A 20,315-nucleotide genomic window follows, 5' to 3' on the forward strand; every position below is an offset into this window, starting at 1 on the left:
TAATCTGAAAATAAAATAGTGTATCACACAAGCAGCTCATACAACTTCCGTTACCATCTAAGCATTCACTTGCTTTTCTTTTTTCTTAAAAGAACATGGATATTTAATGAAAAAAGCTGTTAGTGAAAAGGTATTTTTGAAAAATAAAAGAAAAAAGATAGGAAATTAAAATTCAGTTTCACTCCACTGAAACAATCACTTAGCTACATTATACATATACATATTTAGGCATCAATTTAACAATTTATGCAATAATACAAAATACTGTGGGACTGATCTTCATTTACATCAAGGCTACATCACAGTGGTTATAAATTTATATTCATTCTAAGATCCCTTTACATTGCCAGAGTGGTGCAAGGTGGACTTAATGTAAGTGAGAATTAGGTCCTACCTATACAAAAGAGGGATGGGGTGTGATTGCTGCGTGAGCTAAAGTTTCCTGACTCTTGCACATTTAGTTTTTCATCCATCACATTGACTACTGCTTCCTGTCATTGTACTTCTAAACATTCTTTTTGAGCAGATACATTGCTCAGAAAAGCTTTTTAAACATCAAATTTGGTGCAAATCCACTGCTGGAGCAAAATTCATATTCTGAGTATCATGACTTAGTCACAGCAAGATCTTTCTCAGCATCACTATTTTCCTTTTAATCCCCTCTAAAGCTTCTAAAATGCTATTGAAGACCTAATCATGGCTGTTGTATCTTCCTGACAGAGGAGAATCTAATCAGCTGGTTTAAAAGATTAAAATTTGGTATGATTGTTTTTCAATGCTTGCCAACAGTCCTGATTTGTCTGGGACAATCTGGAATTTCTGACTTCTATCCTGAACCTTGTTGTCTAACCCTATCAGTGAGAACTTTGGAGTTGGGGAGGAATTGCTGCAGTTCTTGTTCTGGCCTCTAGGAGTGCATGCTGCTGCTGGGGCTGCAAGGTGCTCATGCTATTGCTTTTTCTCCCTCTGCTGACATCCAGGGACAGCCATCTGCAGTTTCATCTGAGACCAACCTCGCTTAACCAGGATTAGGGAGAGAGGAAGAACTACGTAGAGGTAGAAGACAAGAGAACCCCACAGAAGGAAAGAAAATGGGGGAACCACAGGGAGTGGGCAGAGAGGGAAAGGACGAGGAAAGGGGAAATCCCAAATAGGGGAACTTGAAAAGGAAGAAAGAGGCAAAATCCCACCACAGGAGCAAGAAGAAGTGGAAACCCACACTGGCAGCAATAAAGAGGACACACCAGAAGCAGCAGAGGAGGAGTGGAAAGGAAAACACTAGAAGGAGGAGTTGGAAGTAGGGAAGAGATAAAGAAGTCAAATATCCCTAGGAGCCTTCAGTTTTCTTTCTATTTTCAGTATTTGTATTTGGCCACCTTAGTGTCTTGTAACTTCCAAAAAAATCAGGTTTCATTGGTTCCTTTGAATTCTTATTCCATGCATTTAAGAAGAAATCAGTTTCATTAGCAGTGAAACAAACACTAACTTTTATCCCCCATTAAAAATCTAATTTTCAAGACCAAGTCTAGTGGTCTTGGTCCACTAAACTGCATGCAAACTCCACTGTTTTCGTGCAAACCTTGATTTGCATGTGTACATCAGGATTTTCTTCTGCAAATCAGCAGTTATGCAGCGACACTGGGCTTTTCACATACACAACAGTGCACACTCAATTAAGCATATCTGCTTTTGGAAACTTAGCTCAAAACATTTTTAAATAGCCCCTCATTAAATGTGTATCCTACACTACCACTCTGTAGGGAACCACACCCAAAGCTGCTTACTGAGCTGCTCCTGCTGCTACATGTAACCAGACGGTGAAATGAAGAGAGGGCAAACAGGAAATGAGACAAGCTGCAATTTACCATAGGCTTTGAGAACAGTTCATGAATTTCTGTTGAAATGAATCTTGGTGTTGTCTAGGCATGAGAGGGGGTTGTGTCTTTATTTTAAAAACAAATCTTGGAAGAATTATGGTCAGTGTTGTGTTATTAGTTGCTTTTGACTGAAGCTGAAAACTGAAATCCCTAGATATCCCCCATGATGATTCCAGAGGAGGGAGCACAAGAGGACTACAGCCCACACTCCATCATAGTGGATGGGAGTGCGATGGCAGTACATAGCAAGAAATCAGTATGCCATTCACCTTGAACCTCAGCTTCATGCCAGAAGACCCTTATAGAAAAGGCAGCTCTATTTAACAGTGTCACAACTTGGGCTTGCACCAAACAAACATGGGTAAACAACCTAGAATGGATTCAAGTGAGGTACAGAAAAAATCTGCTAACAGGCTGCTCTCTCAGTCCCAGCTCTAGCTCCAAGGCTGCCAGCATGGCATGTTGTGTAACCCTCAGGCTTTTGGCAGCCCTGCCTGCAGCCCTCATGGAATTTATTGCAACCCTCTCGTGACTTTATTGCAAGTAATATGATTTGGACCATGAATGGAGCCAATGTTCACCGAGCAGCAGGACAGGCAGGCAGGGGAATATGGGCTTGTATGAGATGGACATGTGGGGGACTGTGGTGGGGTGCGGGCTGGGGGTTTAGAGTAGGGGTAGGATTACCACCTGTCCAGGTTTTACCCGAACAGTCCGGTTTTAGGCTTCTCCATCTGGGTGCCATTTGGGGTTGCCAGGTGCCCGGTTTTCAACCAGAAAGTCCAGTCGAAAAGATGGCTTGGCAACCCTAAATGGCACCTGAACCAAAAGTCCGGTTAGAGCAGATGGAGGGAGGCGCTGCGTCATTAATCCGTGCAGGGTCGGCTCAGCTGGGGCCACCTCCTACCTGCAGCCAGGCTCCTTGAGATGATCCAGTGAGTGATGAGGGTGGGACCTTGGAGGAGAAGGGGCTGGGCCTGTTGGGAAGAGGTGGAGCAGGGGCAGGACCTTGGGGGTCTGGTTACCAGCAATTTGAAAGGTGGCCCAGGTCCCATTGTGATTGAGCTTAGCAGTTCCAGAGCGGCGTTGCAGGGGGTGATGGTCTCTGGCCCCATTGGGGGTGGAGGAATCTGGGGAAGGGTTGCGGGGAGAGGGGGCGGATGGGGAATGGGTTCTTGCCACAAACTTCTAAGGGAGTAGGAAAGGGGCAACACTCTGAAGTTTTGCCTGGGGCAGCAGACTGACTTGAATGGCCTTTGACCTGAAGCATAATCTCTCCAGTACTCCTCATGGGGTCATTTGAACCCATATCACCCACTTCACACAGCAGTGGTATAATTCTCACCATCTGGCCTTTCAAATGCATCCAAACTCTGAACCTTTGGGGTTTCCCTGTCACTGGGTTTATATCATATAGAATTCTGTTCTGCTGATGTTGGGGTTTGCTTCTGTATGCTTTTGCATGACTGCATCTTCATGATAACGTTTGTTTGTTACACACACCTATGTCTTATCTTAATTTAGTTCTTTGTGGCAGAGACTGTCTTTTACCTACGTATTTGTATAGCACCTAGCACAAGGGGACCCAGGTCTAACAGAGGTCTGAGCATTAGTGTAATCATAATTAATGTAAAACACATGCATATAAGATTTACTGCTGTGTTGGTCCAGTAGAAGAGTGATTTTTAAGAAGAGCCAGAAAAAGGCATTAAATTTATGGTTCTGATCATTGAAATATTATTTAAAAAGACATGAGTCATCAGCATGTACACACAACTCTGGAAGACGGGATCCTGGCTCATTTGGAAAATAGTCCATGGTTTAAAAAAAAAATACTAAATTGGTGTCAGCTGTTGTTTTTCCATCAATAATGATTTGCATGTGAAGCAGGTAACTACGGTTCATAGTGTGGAGCATATATGTCAACAGTCTCTGTTTTGGAGGAATAGTCCCTATTTGGCAAAAAAATCTCTCTCATTTTTCAGTTCTGTCTCTGCCAAATCCTTTCCCAGACAAATATATTTCAGTGGAAATAAAGACATAATTTGATCTACCGCAATATAATTTGGACAGGTGCTGTGGAAAATTTAGAATAGACAGTATGTTATTTCTGTAATTGCAGCTCCTTTCTTGAGGTAAGGAAGATACTAAAAGAAGCTCTAGGATGTGTAGACTATAAGGAACCTTATGGAAGGAACCTATAGGATGTGTAAGCTATAAGGAACCTCGAGGTCTTGCAGCCCTTACTGTAGAGTTTTACGTGAATAAGTGCCACAGTGGTTGGAGTAAGGGCAGCAGAGCCCATGTGAATTTTGTGCAGAATCAAGCCCCTAATCATAAAATATTTGCTTTTGCATTATCCTCTGTCAGTGGTGCAGGCCATTCCTGGAGAACAAACTCATATTCTGTTCAGGTTATCTCATAACCACATGCAGGTTTTTCTCAGCATTAAAGCTTTCCTTCTGACTAGTTCTACCTCGCTTCTGTTATCTAACAATATTTGAGATTACTCCTGTCCAGAAGAATACATTTATTCTTTGTCCAAATGAAACTTCATTCCTACCCGTTTTCCCCCACCCACTTTAGATCCACTTGTATTTCTTCTCAGTCCTCCATTGTGTTTGTAATAAATTACAGCTGGCTGTGATCTGCAAAGATTAATGAGTCTTTTTCCCTCCTTCACATCATGTATGAAGAAGTTAATTAAACAAAGCAGTACTCAACATTGACCCTGAAGGACCCCATTAAAAATTTTGCTGCAACTAGATACGTCATTTATATAACTACTCTCTCTTTACAATCTGTCATTCCCTGATCCAGGCTTTTTTTTAATGCGGTGTAGCCTCAACCATACAGCTGATTTTTGTGAGTGTACATTCTGAGGTGTTACAGGGAACTGCACCTCATGAAGAGGCAGCAATGGGTAATATTTATCATTGTCTAATCACGAATTACCTAATAGAGATGCGGAGATTTTCAAAATAATTAGTGTACAATGAAACTAAAACATACAAGTCAAAAAGAGAATAAAAGAGACTGCATATGTAAACAGACAAATACATTTCTAGGCAGACAAATACACTCCTGAAAAAAGTGACTGTCCAATGATAAAACAACAATCACCTCATCTTCATAATTTGTAGAAAACATCATTTAAAATGTGTGTGAATAAAAAATGGAAACAAAGTCATTATTGTGTAAAAGAAAAGTGTAATTTTGCTGCTTGATGCTCAGATAATATTACCCCTAGAGAACATACTTTAGCAAAAACAGTTATTATTTGTTACAATGAATAAAATTGTTTCCCATCCATTGTAGGATTAGTAATGCTCACACTGGCACTTCTTCTGTTGCTCTTGACACATATTAATTGTAAAAAGCAATTTTGTTTCAAGCAAAATTGCTTTTTAATGGTTTACTCAATGAGCATTCAAAATATCGAGAACCAAAAGGAACAATATAAATAAAACAACTGTAACTCAAAAGATAAAATACAGGAAATAATGTCAAGCATCTGATGAAGTTACAAGTAAAGTCAACATTAAAAAAAAAAAAAAAGAGGTAAACAAAAAAGAACCCTTACCTTGAATTCTTTTTCAATGTTGGCCAACTTGGCAAGCTCATTACTGAGTTCTAGAGCTGTGAGAACTGGGTCTTCACTAGAAAGGGACAGATAAGCAGGACTAGCCAGGCCTTTGTAGGCATTTATCCTCGACCTGGAGTGACTAAAAGAATCGTGCTTTTGCTTTTCAGTGCAGTCATTGCATTTGCAGAAATAGTCGTGAGGTCTTTCTATCCTCGCTCCTTTCATTAACAACATGTGCACAACCTCATATTTTTGGCAATGGGCAGCTAAAATGATGGGGGTGATATCTGGAGAAAAGCGGGTGCCATCTTCGTCATAGGAATAAAAATCATCATCTTCGAGCTCCTGCTCGCAGGGGCTCAGAGTCAGCCGCTTATTTGCTGCAAAACCGGGATGATTCAAAATTGCTTCCACTATCCGGATGTACCCCTTGCTGATTGCAAGCAGCAGTGCATCTCCAATTCGCGCCAAGTTCTCCTTCTTCAACAGAAGTTCTGTCACTTCCAAATGCTCATTCCCTACAGCCAGCTGCAAGGCATTTTGGCCCATATAATCAACACAGTTGACATTTAGAGTTTTTGACTCCTCCAGCATTTTGCGCACCACGGGAATGTTCCCATACTCTGCTGCATCCAGAAAACGCTCTTCTTCAGCAGTGAGGCTTGTGCCCCTGTTGTTGAACATGAATGCTGGGCCTCTAATAGCTTGCCTTCTTCCCTTTTCCCTCATCATAGTCATACGTCTCAGAGATGGGCTTCCTTCAATGGACCTAATAAGCAGAAAAGATAAAATAACTGTAGACTATTACAGCAGTCATTTTCTTCCCCAGCTATAAACACTGATGACTTTCTCCTTTGTCTTGTGTCATTTGCCCAGCTGTCTGCCTGTGTCTCCCTCTGTCCTGGCCTTTCACCCTTGCACAGAAAAGGCTTCTTGGTAGAGGAGTGGTCACAGACCCTTATATTGTCTCCTTGCTCACAACTGAAAGGTGTTCACAGACTCATTTCCTGTAGGCCCATTTCTCCTCAAGGACCAAGGTCAAATATTTTTATGTGCAACATCATTTCCTTTCAAAAATATTTTCTAAGCACATTCACTAGGTACACATAGGAAACATCAAGTCCTGTATCCTCCCCACAATAGTGGCACAGACCTGATAGTTTAGATGAAGGCAACATACAAACAAACCATATGATACCTTGCACCACATGCAATTCTGTAAGTGGGGAAAACTTTCCTTCCTGACCCTAGCTGGTGATCTCTGCACATAGACTGGACAACACCAATTACACTTTTTTAGCATGCACCACTACCAGTGTTTGGCCAACTTTTAAAAACTGTACTCAGCCCTTACTAACTTCAATCTGAGTTTTGCCTGAGGAAAGACTAAGTAAAAAGAGAGTGAGGACTTTATTATTTGACCCATTGTTGCTGGTCACAAAGTTATCTCCAATGATGCCATTTTACTGTATGACAGCTATTAATGAAGTAGATATCTATTAACAGAAAATAACTTCCCTCACTGTAAGCGATGTTTTTATTTTAGTTGTGGCTGGCAGCACCATCTGTTATTAAGGTATTAATGCTTCCCATTATAAGACCTTGTTTTTCAGTTGTTTATAATTCTGCCAAACTTTAACCATTTGGGCTTAAATTTTCCATGGTGGGTGTCTCCCTCAAGCTGAATTATTTTGGAAAGTTTAAGAAAATGGTTCAGCTATTTCTAGACATAAAATTAGGGGAAAATACAATGTTTTGCCCATGTTAATGAATTGTTTGTAAGAATTATTTTTAGAAGCTGCTGTAGGAGTCTCCATGCCTTGGAGCAGGCACTTGAAATTTGTAAAGGGGTGGCCTTAGTGTCAGGGATGTGCCTTTTGCTTTTCCTGTGAAAAGTCACCCACATTTAGCTAAGTTATGACTAGCCTTGTCAGAATTCAATTTTATTTTATAATTTCAACAGATCATATCAATGTTTATTTGAAGCATTTTTTATTTTTATCAATTTAAATTTTCACAGTCCTGGGAAATTATGTGTATGTGGGGTTCAAAGCATAATTATTTAATGACAGTTGACATTGAGATTCAAAAAGTTAAAGCTTTATAACTGTTAAAACACAAATTGTCAAAATACACAAAGTAAATATCCTTAAATCAAACGTTAAAAAATTCTCAAGCCACATTTTTCTTAATTTGCCTATCTGTAATTTTTGATTATTGCCCATGGAAGTGTTTTTTCCATTAGTTTGTGTGTGTACAGCAAAAGTGACATTTACTGATACAAATGTAACTGTGCCAAACCTAGTTATAAGCTATTAAAAATAGCTCTCACAAGCTCAGTAGAGACAGGTTAGCAGCTAAATTCTTGCTAGTCAGCTTAATTCTCTTAAGATCCTATCTGTACTGAGCAGGCTCAGGCCCAGAGATGCAGGGGCTGAGTGGGACTTTCCCTGAAATTTCTGTTCTTGGCTGCTGCAAACCCAAATGGGGTTGGGCATAGGAACTGAGAGCACAGAGACTGTCTTTCCTGTGCTCAGTGCTCTCTCTCTTCGTGCCCAGGCAGCCTCGAGGACGAAGCTGCCTGACACAAATGCTTATGGGACAAGAGCTGGACCTGCAGGGCTGGACGGAGTAGATTGGGACTGGGAGCTGTTATGGGGGAGAGGCAGAGAAACTGGGCTCAGCAAAGAGACACAGTCTGGGAACCATTGTGGGGAGCATGACGATGACTGGAAACCAGTGCAGAGGAAGACGGATTGGGGAAAAATTGGGACTGGTTGAGCAAGGAGACTGGGATGAGGAGCCTGGTGGGCAGGAAGTAGACTGAGATTAGATGAGTAACCAGGCTGGGTGTGGGAACCAGTTGGCAAGGAGAGGAGTGGCAAGGCAAGAAGTCAGATTGGATGAGAAACCTGGGGGAAGAGGACTGGAACTAGGATTGGCTGGGCAAGGAGCTTGGAGCATATTCTAGGATGAGGAGTCCAGATAGGGAGAGTGGGAGCCAGAAATGGATGAAAGGTGGGAAAGATGGCATTATAGCATCTTTAATTATATGATCATATACTATTTTCCCCCAAGACCTCTGGTTCGTTCAGTGCACAGAATGGACAACCTCCAGGGATCAATGAGGTCTGTGTAGTGAGGGAAGCTGGTGGTGTTTTGTTTTGTTTTGTTTTGTTTTTTTGCAGAAATTGGAAGGTGACTGAGTCAGGGGATGACTGGAAGCAAATGGGCGGGGGGGTCTCGTGGTTAAGGTAGTTGAATGCTGCCCTGGAGAACTGGATTCTATCCCTGCCTCTGCTACTGAGTTCCTATCTGATGCTGGGCAAGACACTTAACGCCAAATTTTTCACAAGTGGTCACTAGCTGTACGTTCTTTTTCTGGTGCCTGACTTGAAACCATGAAGTCTGATGTACAGAATGCTAAATATGAAGAATGCTTTGAACAGCTAAAGTGAAAGATATACTAAATACTGTGAAAGTCATATTCAAGGTGGCTCAGTTTGAGCACCTAAACTTAGTGGATATTTTTGACCTTAAACTCCTTCTGCCACTGTTCCCCACCTTTAAAATGGGGACAATATCCCCTCACTGCCCAAGGGTGTTGTGAAAAAGTAATTAATGTTTGTGAAACACCTGCATACTATAGTGATAAGTGCCATAGAAAAGCCCATGAGGAAATTAATTCCATCTTCAGAGCAGAATAGTGTATATTAAATAAGGCTTTGGGCCATACATTGAACAACAAGTAGTAAATAAAACATTAAATAGCTGTTTATTAAATACAGTCCATTTTATGCACTGAATGAGTCAGGAGTCCTATGGAAAAAAATAGTATGTGATGATGTAATTAAAGACTGCATCACCATGCACATGAGGCTAAATTAAGGTTAAACAGACAACCTTAATTTGGGCATTTCCTAACATCTGAGTGCTTGACAATGCAACCTTCTTAATAGCGTTCTCTGCTGACTGGATTGTACTGCCATGGTACAAAGAACTCGCTTTGACTTCAGTGGGAATTCACTATAAGATGCAGTCATTTTGGACCCAAAGATTTTTATTCTGCATAAAACATTCCATTCATGATGTAGGAGGGATGCTGCTGTTGCAGCTGTCTGCAACAGTCCATAATATATTGAGCAAAACAAACTCTTTATAACTTTGTGAAAGCTACAAGCATCCTGAAAGCACACTGGTACAGCCCTTGGATATTTTAGCTAACACAAATGTGCTGTTTCATTGCAATCTGGATGGTGATATTACAATATTAATTGGCAGGCCTCTCCGATGATTAAATAATTTTATCTTATTTAAATGTTCAAGCATGATCAGTATTGTATAGCAGCAGTGACTTGTGTGGCACTACCATGTAGTCTATGCAAAAAGAGAAATCTAGTTTTTGAAACATGTCAAACAGCTATGCCAAAGAACACACATCCATTATCCTTTGCTCCTGAACGTCTATACTTTGTCTACAAAAAAGAAAAGCTGCATTACAAAGAGGATTTGTGACTTCGTGCTAAGTTCAGAACTGATTTAGGCATATTTTACATGTGAAAGCATTTTGAGAGAGGTTTGACTGTGGAGTATAGGTGATGAACAGTCAGTATGATATCACCCTCTTGTCCTTAAATCACAAATAAAAATTAGAATATAGTAAATATAAAAAGGCTATTTAAACAAGATCATAACGAATATTTGACATGCTGCTTAGTTTCTACCCAACTTTCTGTTCCAAAGATGTAATGGTACCTCTGGGGAGGATCGCTCTCATATATTGTAATATTTTTATTATAATTTTATTAAACAGCAAATAAAGACAGAACAAATTATTTTATGATTAATCCTTAATCTAAAGAGATTCTAACAATTTGCTTTGCAACCCACCTATCTTTTATGAAATAAGTGTTTAACATACCATTCATTTCTCAAATATTCAGTACAATTTTTTCAGTACATTTTTATTTCCCATTCTATAAATCATTCTTTCAGAACCCACTGCTAGAGTAAAGAGACTCATTTGGTTTCTTTGGAGGAGATACATCCTTCCAAAGGCACAATGTGGAGTATGTTTTGCCAATAAGAAAGATGTACTTATCAATGTATTTTATGACAAGACGATATGACATGGATGAGATATCTTTTCAAAATACATAAAATGAAAGTTGCTGGTATTTTACTAACTAAAGCATTGACAGACCTTCTGAAAAAAATCAAGAGCTAGCAATTTTGTATGGTACCACATTGCCAGAATACATAGCTAAATGGCTAGATCCAGGCAATTCTCTCATCAAATTTAGGGATCTTCCTGAAGTCAGTTGAAATTGTCAAAGTAAGAAGTGGAGGATCAGATAGTCTGCTATTTCCTTTTCTAATCTCCACTTCTCAAATTTAATGATCACTTTTTAAAAGGAATCCCAAGGAATTTATGAAATATTTTGAATAATTGAAGTTTTAGCTTTGCATTTTTGATTGCGCTGTAATTATCCCACATTTAGTACTGGCAATCCAAAGCATTCAAAAATCAAGTTAGCCCTTCCCAAAATTATGAGACTGACTTTAAAAAAGTCACAATATTTAATATAGTTTTGGTTCTTTTTATTTGCCTTCTGTTTTGTCAGCCTTTAGGGTTCACATATTCAAGTTTTTCTTTGTAACTATGAAGGATAAAAACAATTACAAAAATAAACTGAGATTCTCCTGACTCCGATGCATTCTTAGACAGATGTAATGTTAGTTTATAAGTAAATTCTACCTTCCAATGCATGGCGTGAATAACCAAGCTGTTCAGTGGGGAGATTCAGAATCAGGAAGGTGAAGACACAGTCCTACTTCCACCTGCAAACCAGGGACAGTAACTGAGCTGCTCTTCAGATCCTGGGGCCGGCTAGCAACAAGTATGCACCCAAGGTTCCAGGAAGGCTTGTACAGCCTGTGCCCGGGTCCTTGCCACTGAAGCTTCACTGCTATTTTTAGTTGTGCTAGCTAGATTAAAGGTAGCTCGGATATGCCTACCCAAGCTCCAATCATGTCTCCAACTGCAGTTTAGACAAACCCTAGGTGTACAGCTTTTTGTTTCAAGGAACTTAAAAGCTTCACTAGCAAACAGGATGAACAAATGTAACGTAGGGCAAAATTTGACTCAGAGCATCCCTAAAACTGAAGTATTTGGCTAACAGGGTACAATATCTGCTTATGGCATGGATAAAGCAAGCATGTTCCTGGTGTCCTAAATTACAAATTGTAGCTTCTTAACTATGTTACTACTAGTAGTCATTTGCTAGCTTGGGTCCAGTCCTGAACTTTAGTTAGGCAAAACTTCCAGTGACTTTAACAACAGTTTAAATGTTTGAGGACTACAGAATCAGACCCTAAATTATTAACAGTTAGCCTAACCATGACTATTATTACTCATGCAAGTTCCTGTTTTACAATACACATCTCACTAATATATTCTTAGCTTCTCAGAGCCAGGCTGGGGTCCTAACACTATTTGCAGAGGGGAGAGTATATCTCCAGTTTCATAGTATAATCCATGGTTATGCTTTTCTAGAACAACATGAAATAGAGACAGTACATCTCCTTTTTCCCTTTTGCGCCACCCACTCCCACCGTAGTATGGGCATGCTTTTGAGCGACCGAGAAAACACTCTATGAAATCACTTAATCCTAATGAGATACAGCAGGAACTTTCAGAAGCAATAATAATATGTTTCTGGTAAATCTGTGATTCATTTACATACAATGAAGTTTCAGAAAATAAGCAAATAAAAACTATCCTACTTCATAAACATATTTTTGTCCACAAAATTCATCATCTTTGATATACATAAGTAAAAAAGAGACATTAAATCCCTCTTTTCTCTAGAAAAAGATGCTTAAGAAGTCTCTTCGTCTCGTGATGTGCATGCATAACACTATCACATTAGAGTGCACTGCTTTGTTGGCTGAACACTCAAGTCTGCTCCTGAAGCTAAATTTTCCCTTTAGATGTTACTGCTATGCACTAAGCTAGAAACATCGTACTTAGCAGTGACAAGCTGGGAATTAGGCTGTTGGTTCCTCTACTTTTCAAATGTAATGTGATAAGCTGCTGCCCTCCGCCACACCAACCATATCTTTTAATCTTCAAGCCTGTCCAAGTGTGACTGACAATTGAAATGTGTGACAAATGACTGAAACGTGGGACACCTGTGCTTTAGTTCATTGTGTCATCACTGACAGATAATGTTTAACTATAAAACTTGTTTCTGAGTTAGTTTACACAGTGAAAACACAAAATTAACCAGTTATAAAAAAGAAAACTAGAGAAACAGAAATTGCATTTGCAGCCATAAGGATCCCTCATATAGGTTGAGAGCAGGGACTTTAGATCCCCAGTACCAACTTCTGTAATTTGAGATTTAAAAAACAGCTGCTGTCTTCTTTGGACCAGCCAGCAAGTGGAGAAGTGACAAGTGTATACAGTAGAACCTCAGAGTTACGAACACCAGAGTTATGAACTGACCAGTCAACCACACGCCTCATTTGGAACTAGAAGTATGCAATCAGGCAGCAGCAGAGACAAAAATTTTTTTTTAAAAGGCCAAATACAGTACCATACTGTATTAAATGTAAACTACTAAAAAAATAAAGAGAAAGCAGCATTTTTCTTCTGCATAGTAAAGTTTCAAAGATTTATCAAGTCAGGGTTCAGGTGTACATTTTTGAAAGAACCACAACATTTCATTCAGAGTTATGAACATTCAGAGTTACGAACAACCTCCATTCTTGAGGTATTTGTAACTCTGAAGTTCTACTGTACCTTGCTAGTGGTTTACACAGCTACTTGCTAGACAGCAGCAGAATGTTGGGGGATCATGATTGTATATGTGTGCCTGAGAAGGGAATGTGGTCTACCAGTTACAGTCAGAATAGCTAAGTACATCAGTAAATCAATCTAAAAGCACCATAGACGAGGCTTGAATCTCCTGTATAAAAGGCCTAGGTTCTATTCCCAGTTCTGTCAAAAGTAATCTTCTGCAACCTTTCAGTTAACATTTTTACAGTGGAGGGAATGAGACTGCTTTGCTCGTAGGACAGCGGTGCCGAGGCCATGCCCAACAGTAAATGTTTTGAAGTGCACAGAAATATAAATACCTGTCAGTAGAAGAGATGAACTTAAACTCACAGCCTCTTCGCTCAGTGCACATTCCCCTAAACCCAAATGTATAACATGAGGGTTTCTCTCTCTCTCTCTCTCTCTCTCTCTCTCTCATCTGTGAAATATCACCTGGCTTACTGGAACAGAGAGGCTCACACTCTTGAAATGCACTCATTTCTGGCTCTGTCAATCTGTTTCTTCACTTCATCAGGTGGGTATTGTAGTTGTAAGAACGCTTGATAGAGATTTTGTAGGTGTTTGTCTCTGTCTGAGGGATTGGAGCAAATGCGGTTGTATTGTAGAGCTTGGCTGTAGACAACGGATCGTGTGGTGTGGTCTGGATGAAAGCTGGAGGCATGTAGATAGGCATAGCGGTCAGTAGGTTTCCGGTATAGGGTGGTGTTTATGTGACCATCGCTTATTAGCACCGTAGTGTCCAGGAAGTGGATCTCTTGTGTGGACTGGTCCAGGCTGAGGTTGACGGTGGGATGGAAATTGTTGAAATCATGATGGAATTCCTCAAGGACTTCTTTTCCATGGGTCCAGATGATGAAGATGTCATCAATGTAACACAAGTACAGTAGGGGGCATTAGGGGACGAGAGCTGAGGAAGCGTTGTTCTAAGTCAGCCATAAAAATGTTGGCATACTGTGGGGCCATGCGGGTACCCATTGCAGTGCTGCTGATTTGAAGGTATACATTGTCCCCAAATGTGAAATAGTTATGCGTGAGGACAAAGTCACAAAGGTCAGCCACCAGGTTTGCCATGACATTATCAAGGATACTGTTCCTGATGGCTTATAGGCCATCTTTGTGTGTAATGACAGAGCCAGAAGAGTACCCAGAAGTTACCTACTAAAGGACAGGCCCAACAAAGAAAATAACAGAACGCCACTAGCCATCACCTTCAGCCCCCAACTAAAAGCTCTCCAATGCATCATCAAGGATCTACAACCTATCCTGAAGGACGACCCATCAAACTCACAGATCTTGAGAGACAGGCCAGTCCTTCCTTACAGACAGCCCCCCAACCTGAAACAAATACTTACCAGTAACCACACAACAGAACCACTAACCCAGGAACCTATCCTTGCAACAAAGTCCGTTGCCAACTGTGTCCACATATCTATTCAGGGGACACCATCATAGGGCCTAATCACATCAGCCACACTATCAGAGGCTCATTCACCTGCGCATCTACCAATGTGATATATGCCATCATGTGCCAGTAATGCCCCTCTGCCATGTACATTGGCCAAACTGGACAGTCTCTATGTAAAAGAATAAATGGACATAAATCAGACATCAAGAATTATAACATTCAAAAACCAGTTGGAGAACACTTCAATCTCTCTGGTCACTCGATTACAGACTCAAAAATGGCAATTCTTCAACAAAAACCTTCAAAAACAGACTCCAACGAGAGACTGCTGGATTGGAATTGATTTGCAAACTGGAACAATTAACTTAGGCTTGAATAAAGACTGGGAGTGGATGGATCATTACACAAAGTAAAACTATTTCCCCATGTTTATTCCTCTCCCCCCACGGCTGTTCCTCGGACGTTCTTGTCAACCACTAGAAATCCGCAAAAAGAAAAGGAGTACTTGTGGCACCTTAAAGACTAACAAATTTATTTGAGCGTAAGCTTTTGTGAGCTACAGCTCACCTCATCAGATGCATTCAGTGGAAAATACAGTGGGGAGATTTATATACACAGGGAACATGAAACAATGGGTGTTACCATACACATTGTAACAAGAGTAATCAGGAAAGGTGAACTATTACCAGCAGGAGAGTGGGAGGTGCGGAGGGGGCGGGAGAAAACCTTTTGTAGTGATAATCAAGGTGGGCCATTTCCAGCACTTGACAAGAACAGTAGGAGGGGAAATAAACAAGGGGAAATAGTTTTACTTTGTGTAATGACACATCCATTCCCAGTCTCTATTCAAGCCTAAGTTAATTGTATCCAGTTTGCAAATTAATTCCAATTCAGCAGTCTCTCGTTGGAGTCTGTTTCTGAAGTTTTTTTTGTTGAAGAATTGCCACTTTTAGGTCTGTAACTGAGTGACCAAAGAGATTGAAGTGTTCTCCGACTGGTTTTTGAATGTTATAATTCTTGACGTCTGATTTGTGTCCATTTATTCTTTTACGTAGAGACTGTCCAGTATGGCCAATGTACATGGCAGAGGGGCATTACTGGCACATGATGGCATATATCACACTGGTAGATGTGCAGGTGAACGAGCCTCTGACAGTGTGGCTGATGAGATTAGGCCCTATGATGGTGTCCCCTGAATAGATATGTGGACACAGTAACAATATAATTCCATCCTTCTTTTACAATGTTTTATCAATACTTGTCTCCGTCATTTTGTCTTGTTTACAAAACTATGATGAATAGAACCAGAACCCTGGATATATGAATATATAGTATACATCATGTAGCAGCCCAGCACTTGTCAGTACATAACTTGGATAGATAACTGGACTGGGAATCAAGAAACCTGGGTTTTATTCCTGGTGCAGCCACTCACTTGTTGCATAACCTTCGGCAAGTGACTTTAGTCCTCTTTGTCTGTTTCTCCTTCCATCCTTTATCTGTCAGGTTGACTAAGATGGTAAACTCTGCAAGGAGGGGACCGTCTCTTATTCTATGTTTGTACAGCTACAGTGCCTACCAGGACACCTTATCTCAGTTAATCGGTACACTTATTCACACTGATGTCATTAATATGTGCTATATTTTTTTAGCATTTAAAATCCTATTTAAACCAGCATTCCAGAGGAAACAACCTGACTATCTAGCAGGAACCCTCTCTAACATGTTATGTTAGTTTGGAAGAAGACTGCAGAGCTGGGCATTCAGTAGCGATAACAGAGGTTACATATCCTTTCCCCTCTACGCCCTGTTGCTTCAGCATTTCCTATTACGTTGATTGGGGAATACTAGTATCAGCCTAGTGGACAGTCACTTCCAACTATTATAGCAGAAAGTGCTAGGACAGGAATGCAAGAGCTGTAGTCTGATAAGTAATTCCAACAGGTGGAGCTCATCCCAGATACAAAAGCCTTGAGCTGAGTAAACTGGACTCAGGTATTAGTCCATGTTGGTGTAATATTCATTTCTTAAGGAAAGGAGTATGTCAGTGGTTCTGTGACACCATTTATACTATCAGTGAAGAGATCTAGAAATTTAAGCTTCTTGATGTCTAGGCCACTGGATACAAAGCATCATACAGTGTAAAATTCCTACCCAGGGATGGTAGAATCTACATATATTTGTGATTATCACATTCTAAGTGCTACTCTAATTGTTGTATTTTAAAGTCTTCCCCGGTGTGATTTTAATTAAGTACTCTTACAAACAGAACAAATTCTGTAATATTATATCGCTCAAAAAAGTGTTAATTTGCTTAGTAATGAAAATGAATTAAGAATTAAGTTTTACACTGTATGATGCTTTGTATCCAGTGGCCCAGACATCAAGAGGCTTAAATTTCTAGATCTCTTCACTGATAGTATAAATGGTGTCACAGAACCACTGACATACTCCCTTCCTTAAGAAATGAAGGACTGAACAATTCCTAGGCACCACACACAAAAACTGGGCAAGCCAGTCCCTTCCTAGTCCTCTTTCTCTAGCTAGACATTTTATTGATTTTGTAAAACAGATAAAAAAATTAACATCTTTATAAAAGTAAATGTATTTCTGTTGCAGGTAAGTCCTCTTAACTATTAACCATCATGATGTTTTCAGAAGGTGTCAAAACTTGAAATAAACTTACAAGATGCAGTTCAAAAGTTTGTCCCTCTGCACAGTTCTTTCAGTTTTCTATTTTTGGGGTATGATTCTATTAGTGTAGATTTTGAACATATTTTTCACCATATGAGAAAGTTAAGATATTTTTGTACCTGTGTGGAGGTAATAGGTTTTTTTACTGCTGGGACAAGAGAACTTCATTAACTTCCAAAACTTTGACTAAGCCAGCAACTAGATTTTCTCAGAAAACTATTTTACTAGGCACAAAACATCATATAGCTGTATGTTACATAATTGCTGTGAATGTAAATTAAGTTTAGTCAGTAGGATATTAAAAATCCTCTCTTAGGAAATGTGTTGGATTTTGAGTAACCTTACTAGTAAGTTTGGTAAAATATTTCCATCCTGGCTTTTGCAGAAGGGATCTGCGCTGTATAACACAAATCTAATTTTAAAAGTTTTGTGTGAATAACAGTCCATTTGATAGAATAAAGATTGCCCAAGAAAACTTGCTCTTGGTAGGATATATAAACAAATTGATAAACCATCGCATGTCTCTCCTGTTTGCATTCAACAAAATCCTTTGCAATATTTCATCTGTATCTGCTGGGTCTAGCCCTAAGAGGTAAACGCTGGTAAAGGAGAGGCAGGATAGGAGCTCAAATACTGTCTGGCCGGGTCACTTTGCTGGAGTGCGCAGGAGAGCCCCCAGGGGGCACTGCTGACCCTCGGTCTGTGAGCTCCTTCCTTGGGCCTCCTGCCTACCGTGAGAATCTTGGGGATGTGGGGAGGGTCTCCTTCCTTCTGCATGAGAAACAAACTGAAAGGTTGTGTTACAAATCCAGGCCACCCCACCCAGCCTAAAGAAGGGAGAAAGCCTCTATCTACTGTATCTAGATCCAGGCTGTCCCCTTTCCTCTGGTTTTTTCCCCCTTTCTTCTTCTGTCTTGCTTCAAATCCAGATGTAACTCCAGAAATAAATGCAAAAAAGAAAAGGAGGACTTGTGGCACCTTAGAGACTAACAGATTTATTTGAGCATAAACTTTTGTGAGCTCCAGCTCACGATGCATCCGATGAAGTGAGCTGTAGCTCAGGAAAGCTGATGCTCAAATAAATGTGTTGGTCTCTAAGGTGCCACAAGTCCTCCTTTTCTTTTTTGCGAATACCGACTAACACGGCTGCTACTCTGAAACCAGAAATAAATGGAAGTCTATTTTTCCTCCAACCCAAAGAGACACATTCTGGCATTACAGTTAATTTCCCGGGATCGGCAAATCTCACTGACCCCCCCCCCCGCTCCAAGCGGTCCAGTCACCTGCTCTGCCGGGTAATTTTATTGACGCAGCACCCTTCACTTTCCCAGTCCCTTGCCTCGAGTAATAAAGCAAACTCTGGGGAGGGATTTGTAACCCCGGCATCATCAGGGCTTTATTGAAAGCATCCGCCCCAAGGCTAGTTCCACCCTCCGCCGTCCGCTCTGCGTTACTCAGCCCCAGCACTGACTTGCAGCTGAATCTGTATTTCGAAAGGGAGATCATCGCCTCAGCATCTCCTCCGAGTGGCACCACGGGAACTGGCCCGTTCACCTGCTGTCACTGGAGAGACCCAGGCAGGCGGGTGCCTGAGCGGGGGGGGGGAGGGGAAGGAGGGTGCCCCGGTTTGGCGGGGCTGCCCCAGCCCCCGTGGCTCGTTCACCTGCCTCGCCGCAGCCGGGGCGCGTGGGCGTGACACGCTCTAACTTTGCGGCAGACCCATCGGCGGCGCCAGCGGGAAGGGGCCGCCCGCGCCCAGCCAGCGCCGGGTACTTACATGGTGCGGACCAGTGCCAGGGGCGGGTAGTAGCCGTAGGGTTCCCGCTGGGTTTTCACGGCTCGCTGCTGCTGCTGCTGAGAGGGCTCCAGCCCCCCATTGACGCCTCTCCAGCCCCGCCGCCGGCGCTGCGGCTCCTCTTCCTCTCCCCCGTCCTCCTCCTCCTGCTGCTGCGGCGGGAAGGTCACTCTCCCCTGCTCCTTACCTCGCCTGCCCTTGCTGGACATGCTCAGGTTCTTCTCAGGGTGCTGCTGCTGCTGCTGCCGGCCAGCCTCGGCTAGCAGCCTGTACGGGGGAAGCGAGGGGGAGGAAAGCCCTGCCCAGCAAGGGACGGAGCAGCTGGAAGGGACAAAACCCTCCCCAGAAGAGATTATCCCTTCCCGTCCCTTCTCCTTCCCGGCTGCTTGTCAGGAAGGAAAGACAATGTGCAGCCTGATAGGGAGAGCTGGGGAGTAGGTCTGAGCGAGGCGCTGATGAGGAGAAAGGACTCCAGGTCTGCCCCTCTCCTCTCCCTTTTCATCATCACTTTGCTAGGACAGACAGCATCAGCACTCCGAGAGAGAATCGATCATCTCCCAGAGCAGGCCGCGAGGAGAGGAGGGGACTCCACTCCGACCTGCACATGAGCAGGGGCAATGACAGCTTCCCTCTCCCGCCCCAAATCAGTGCATGTCTCACAGCAAAGCTGGGGAATTTAAGAACAGTTCCTACTGAAGGCAGGTTTCAGAGTAGCAGCCGTGTTAGTCTGTATTCGCAAAAAGAAAAGGAGGACTTGTAGAGACTAACACGTTTATTTGAGCATAAGCTTTCGGGAGCTACAGCTCACTTCATCCGTTGAAATAATCAATGCATCCGATGAAGTGAGCTGTAGCTCCCGAAAGCTTATGCTCAGATAAATTTGTTAGTCTCTAAGGTGCCACAAGGCCTCCTTTTCTTTTTACTGAAGGAAGGACAGGCAAGGCAACTTTGCTACGGTGCAGTTATAAGGATCCCCAGACACAAATGAAGCCCCGGACACAAAGCTAAGCAGCCTTTATGTGCATTTTATCGATGTAAATAGTTTTTCTCCCAGGCATAACTTCTGAGTAGGTTTATATGTACAGTAATATTAACATGGACATGGTGCTTTCAAA

General features: G+C 41.6%; 1 protein-coding gene across 2 annotated transcripts in view; it reads right to left on the reverse strand.

The window, feature by feature from the left end:
* Positions 1 to 19,775, reverse strand: part of TRPC3 (transient receptor potential cation channel subfamily C member 3) — a 62,195-nt gene extending 42,420 nt beyond the window's left edge. The window contains exons 1-2 of one of the 2 annotated variants that reach the window (XM_038399363.2): positions 19,183 to 19,775; positions 5,461 to 6,232 (exon numbers count right to left, since the gene is read on the reverse strand). In XM_038399363.2, the coding sequence (XP_038255291.1) occupies positions 5,461 to 6,232; positions 19,183 to 19,409 (999 nt within the window). In that variant the 5' untranslated portion in view covers positions 19,410 to 19,775. Of the gene's footprint in view, positions 1 to 5,460; positions 6,233 to 13,605; positions 13,889 to 19,182 lie in introns of those variants that run through there. The other variant, XM_043514035.1, reaches the window with a different exon arrangement.
* Between the last annotated feature and the right edge of the window lie 540 nt (positions 19,776 to 20,315).

This window comes from Dermochelys coriacea, chromosome 4, assembly GCF_009764565.3.
Source record: "Dermochelys coriacea isolate rDerCor1 chromosome 4, rDerCor1.pri.v4, whole genome shotgun sequence".
Lineage (NCBI taxonomy): Eukaryota > Metazoa > Chordata > Testudines > Dermochelyidae > Dermochelys > Dermochelys coriacea.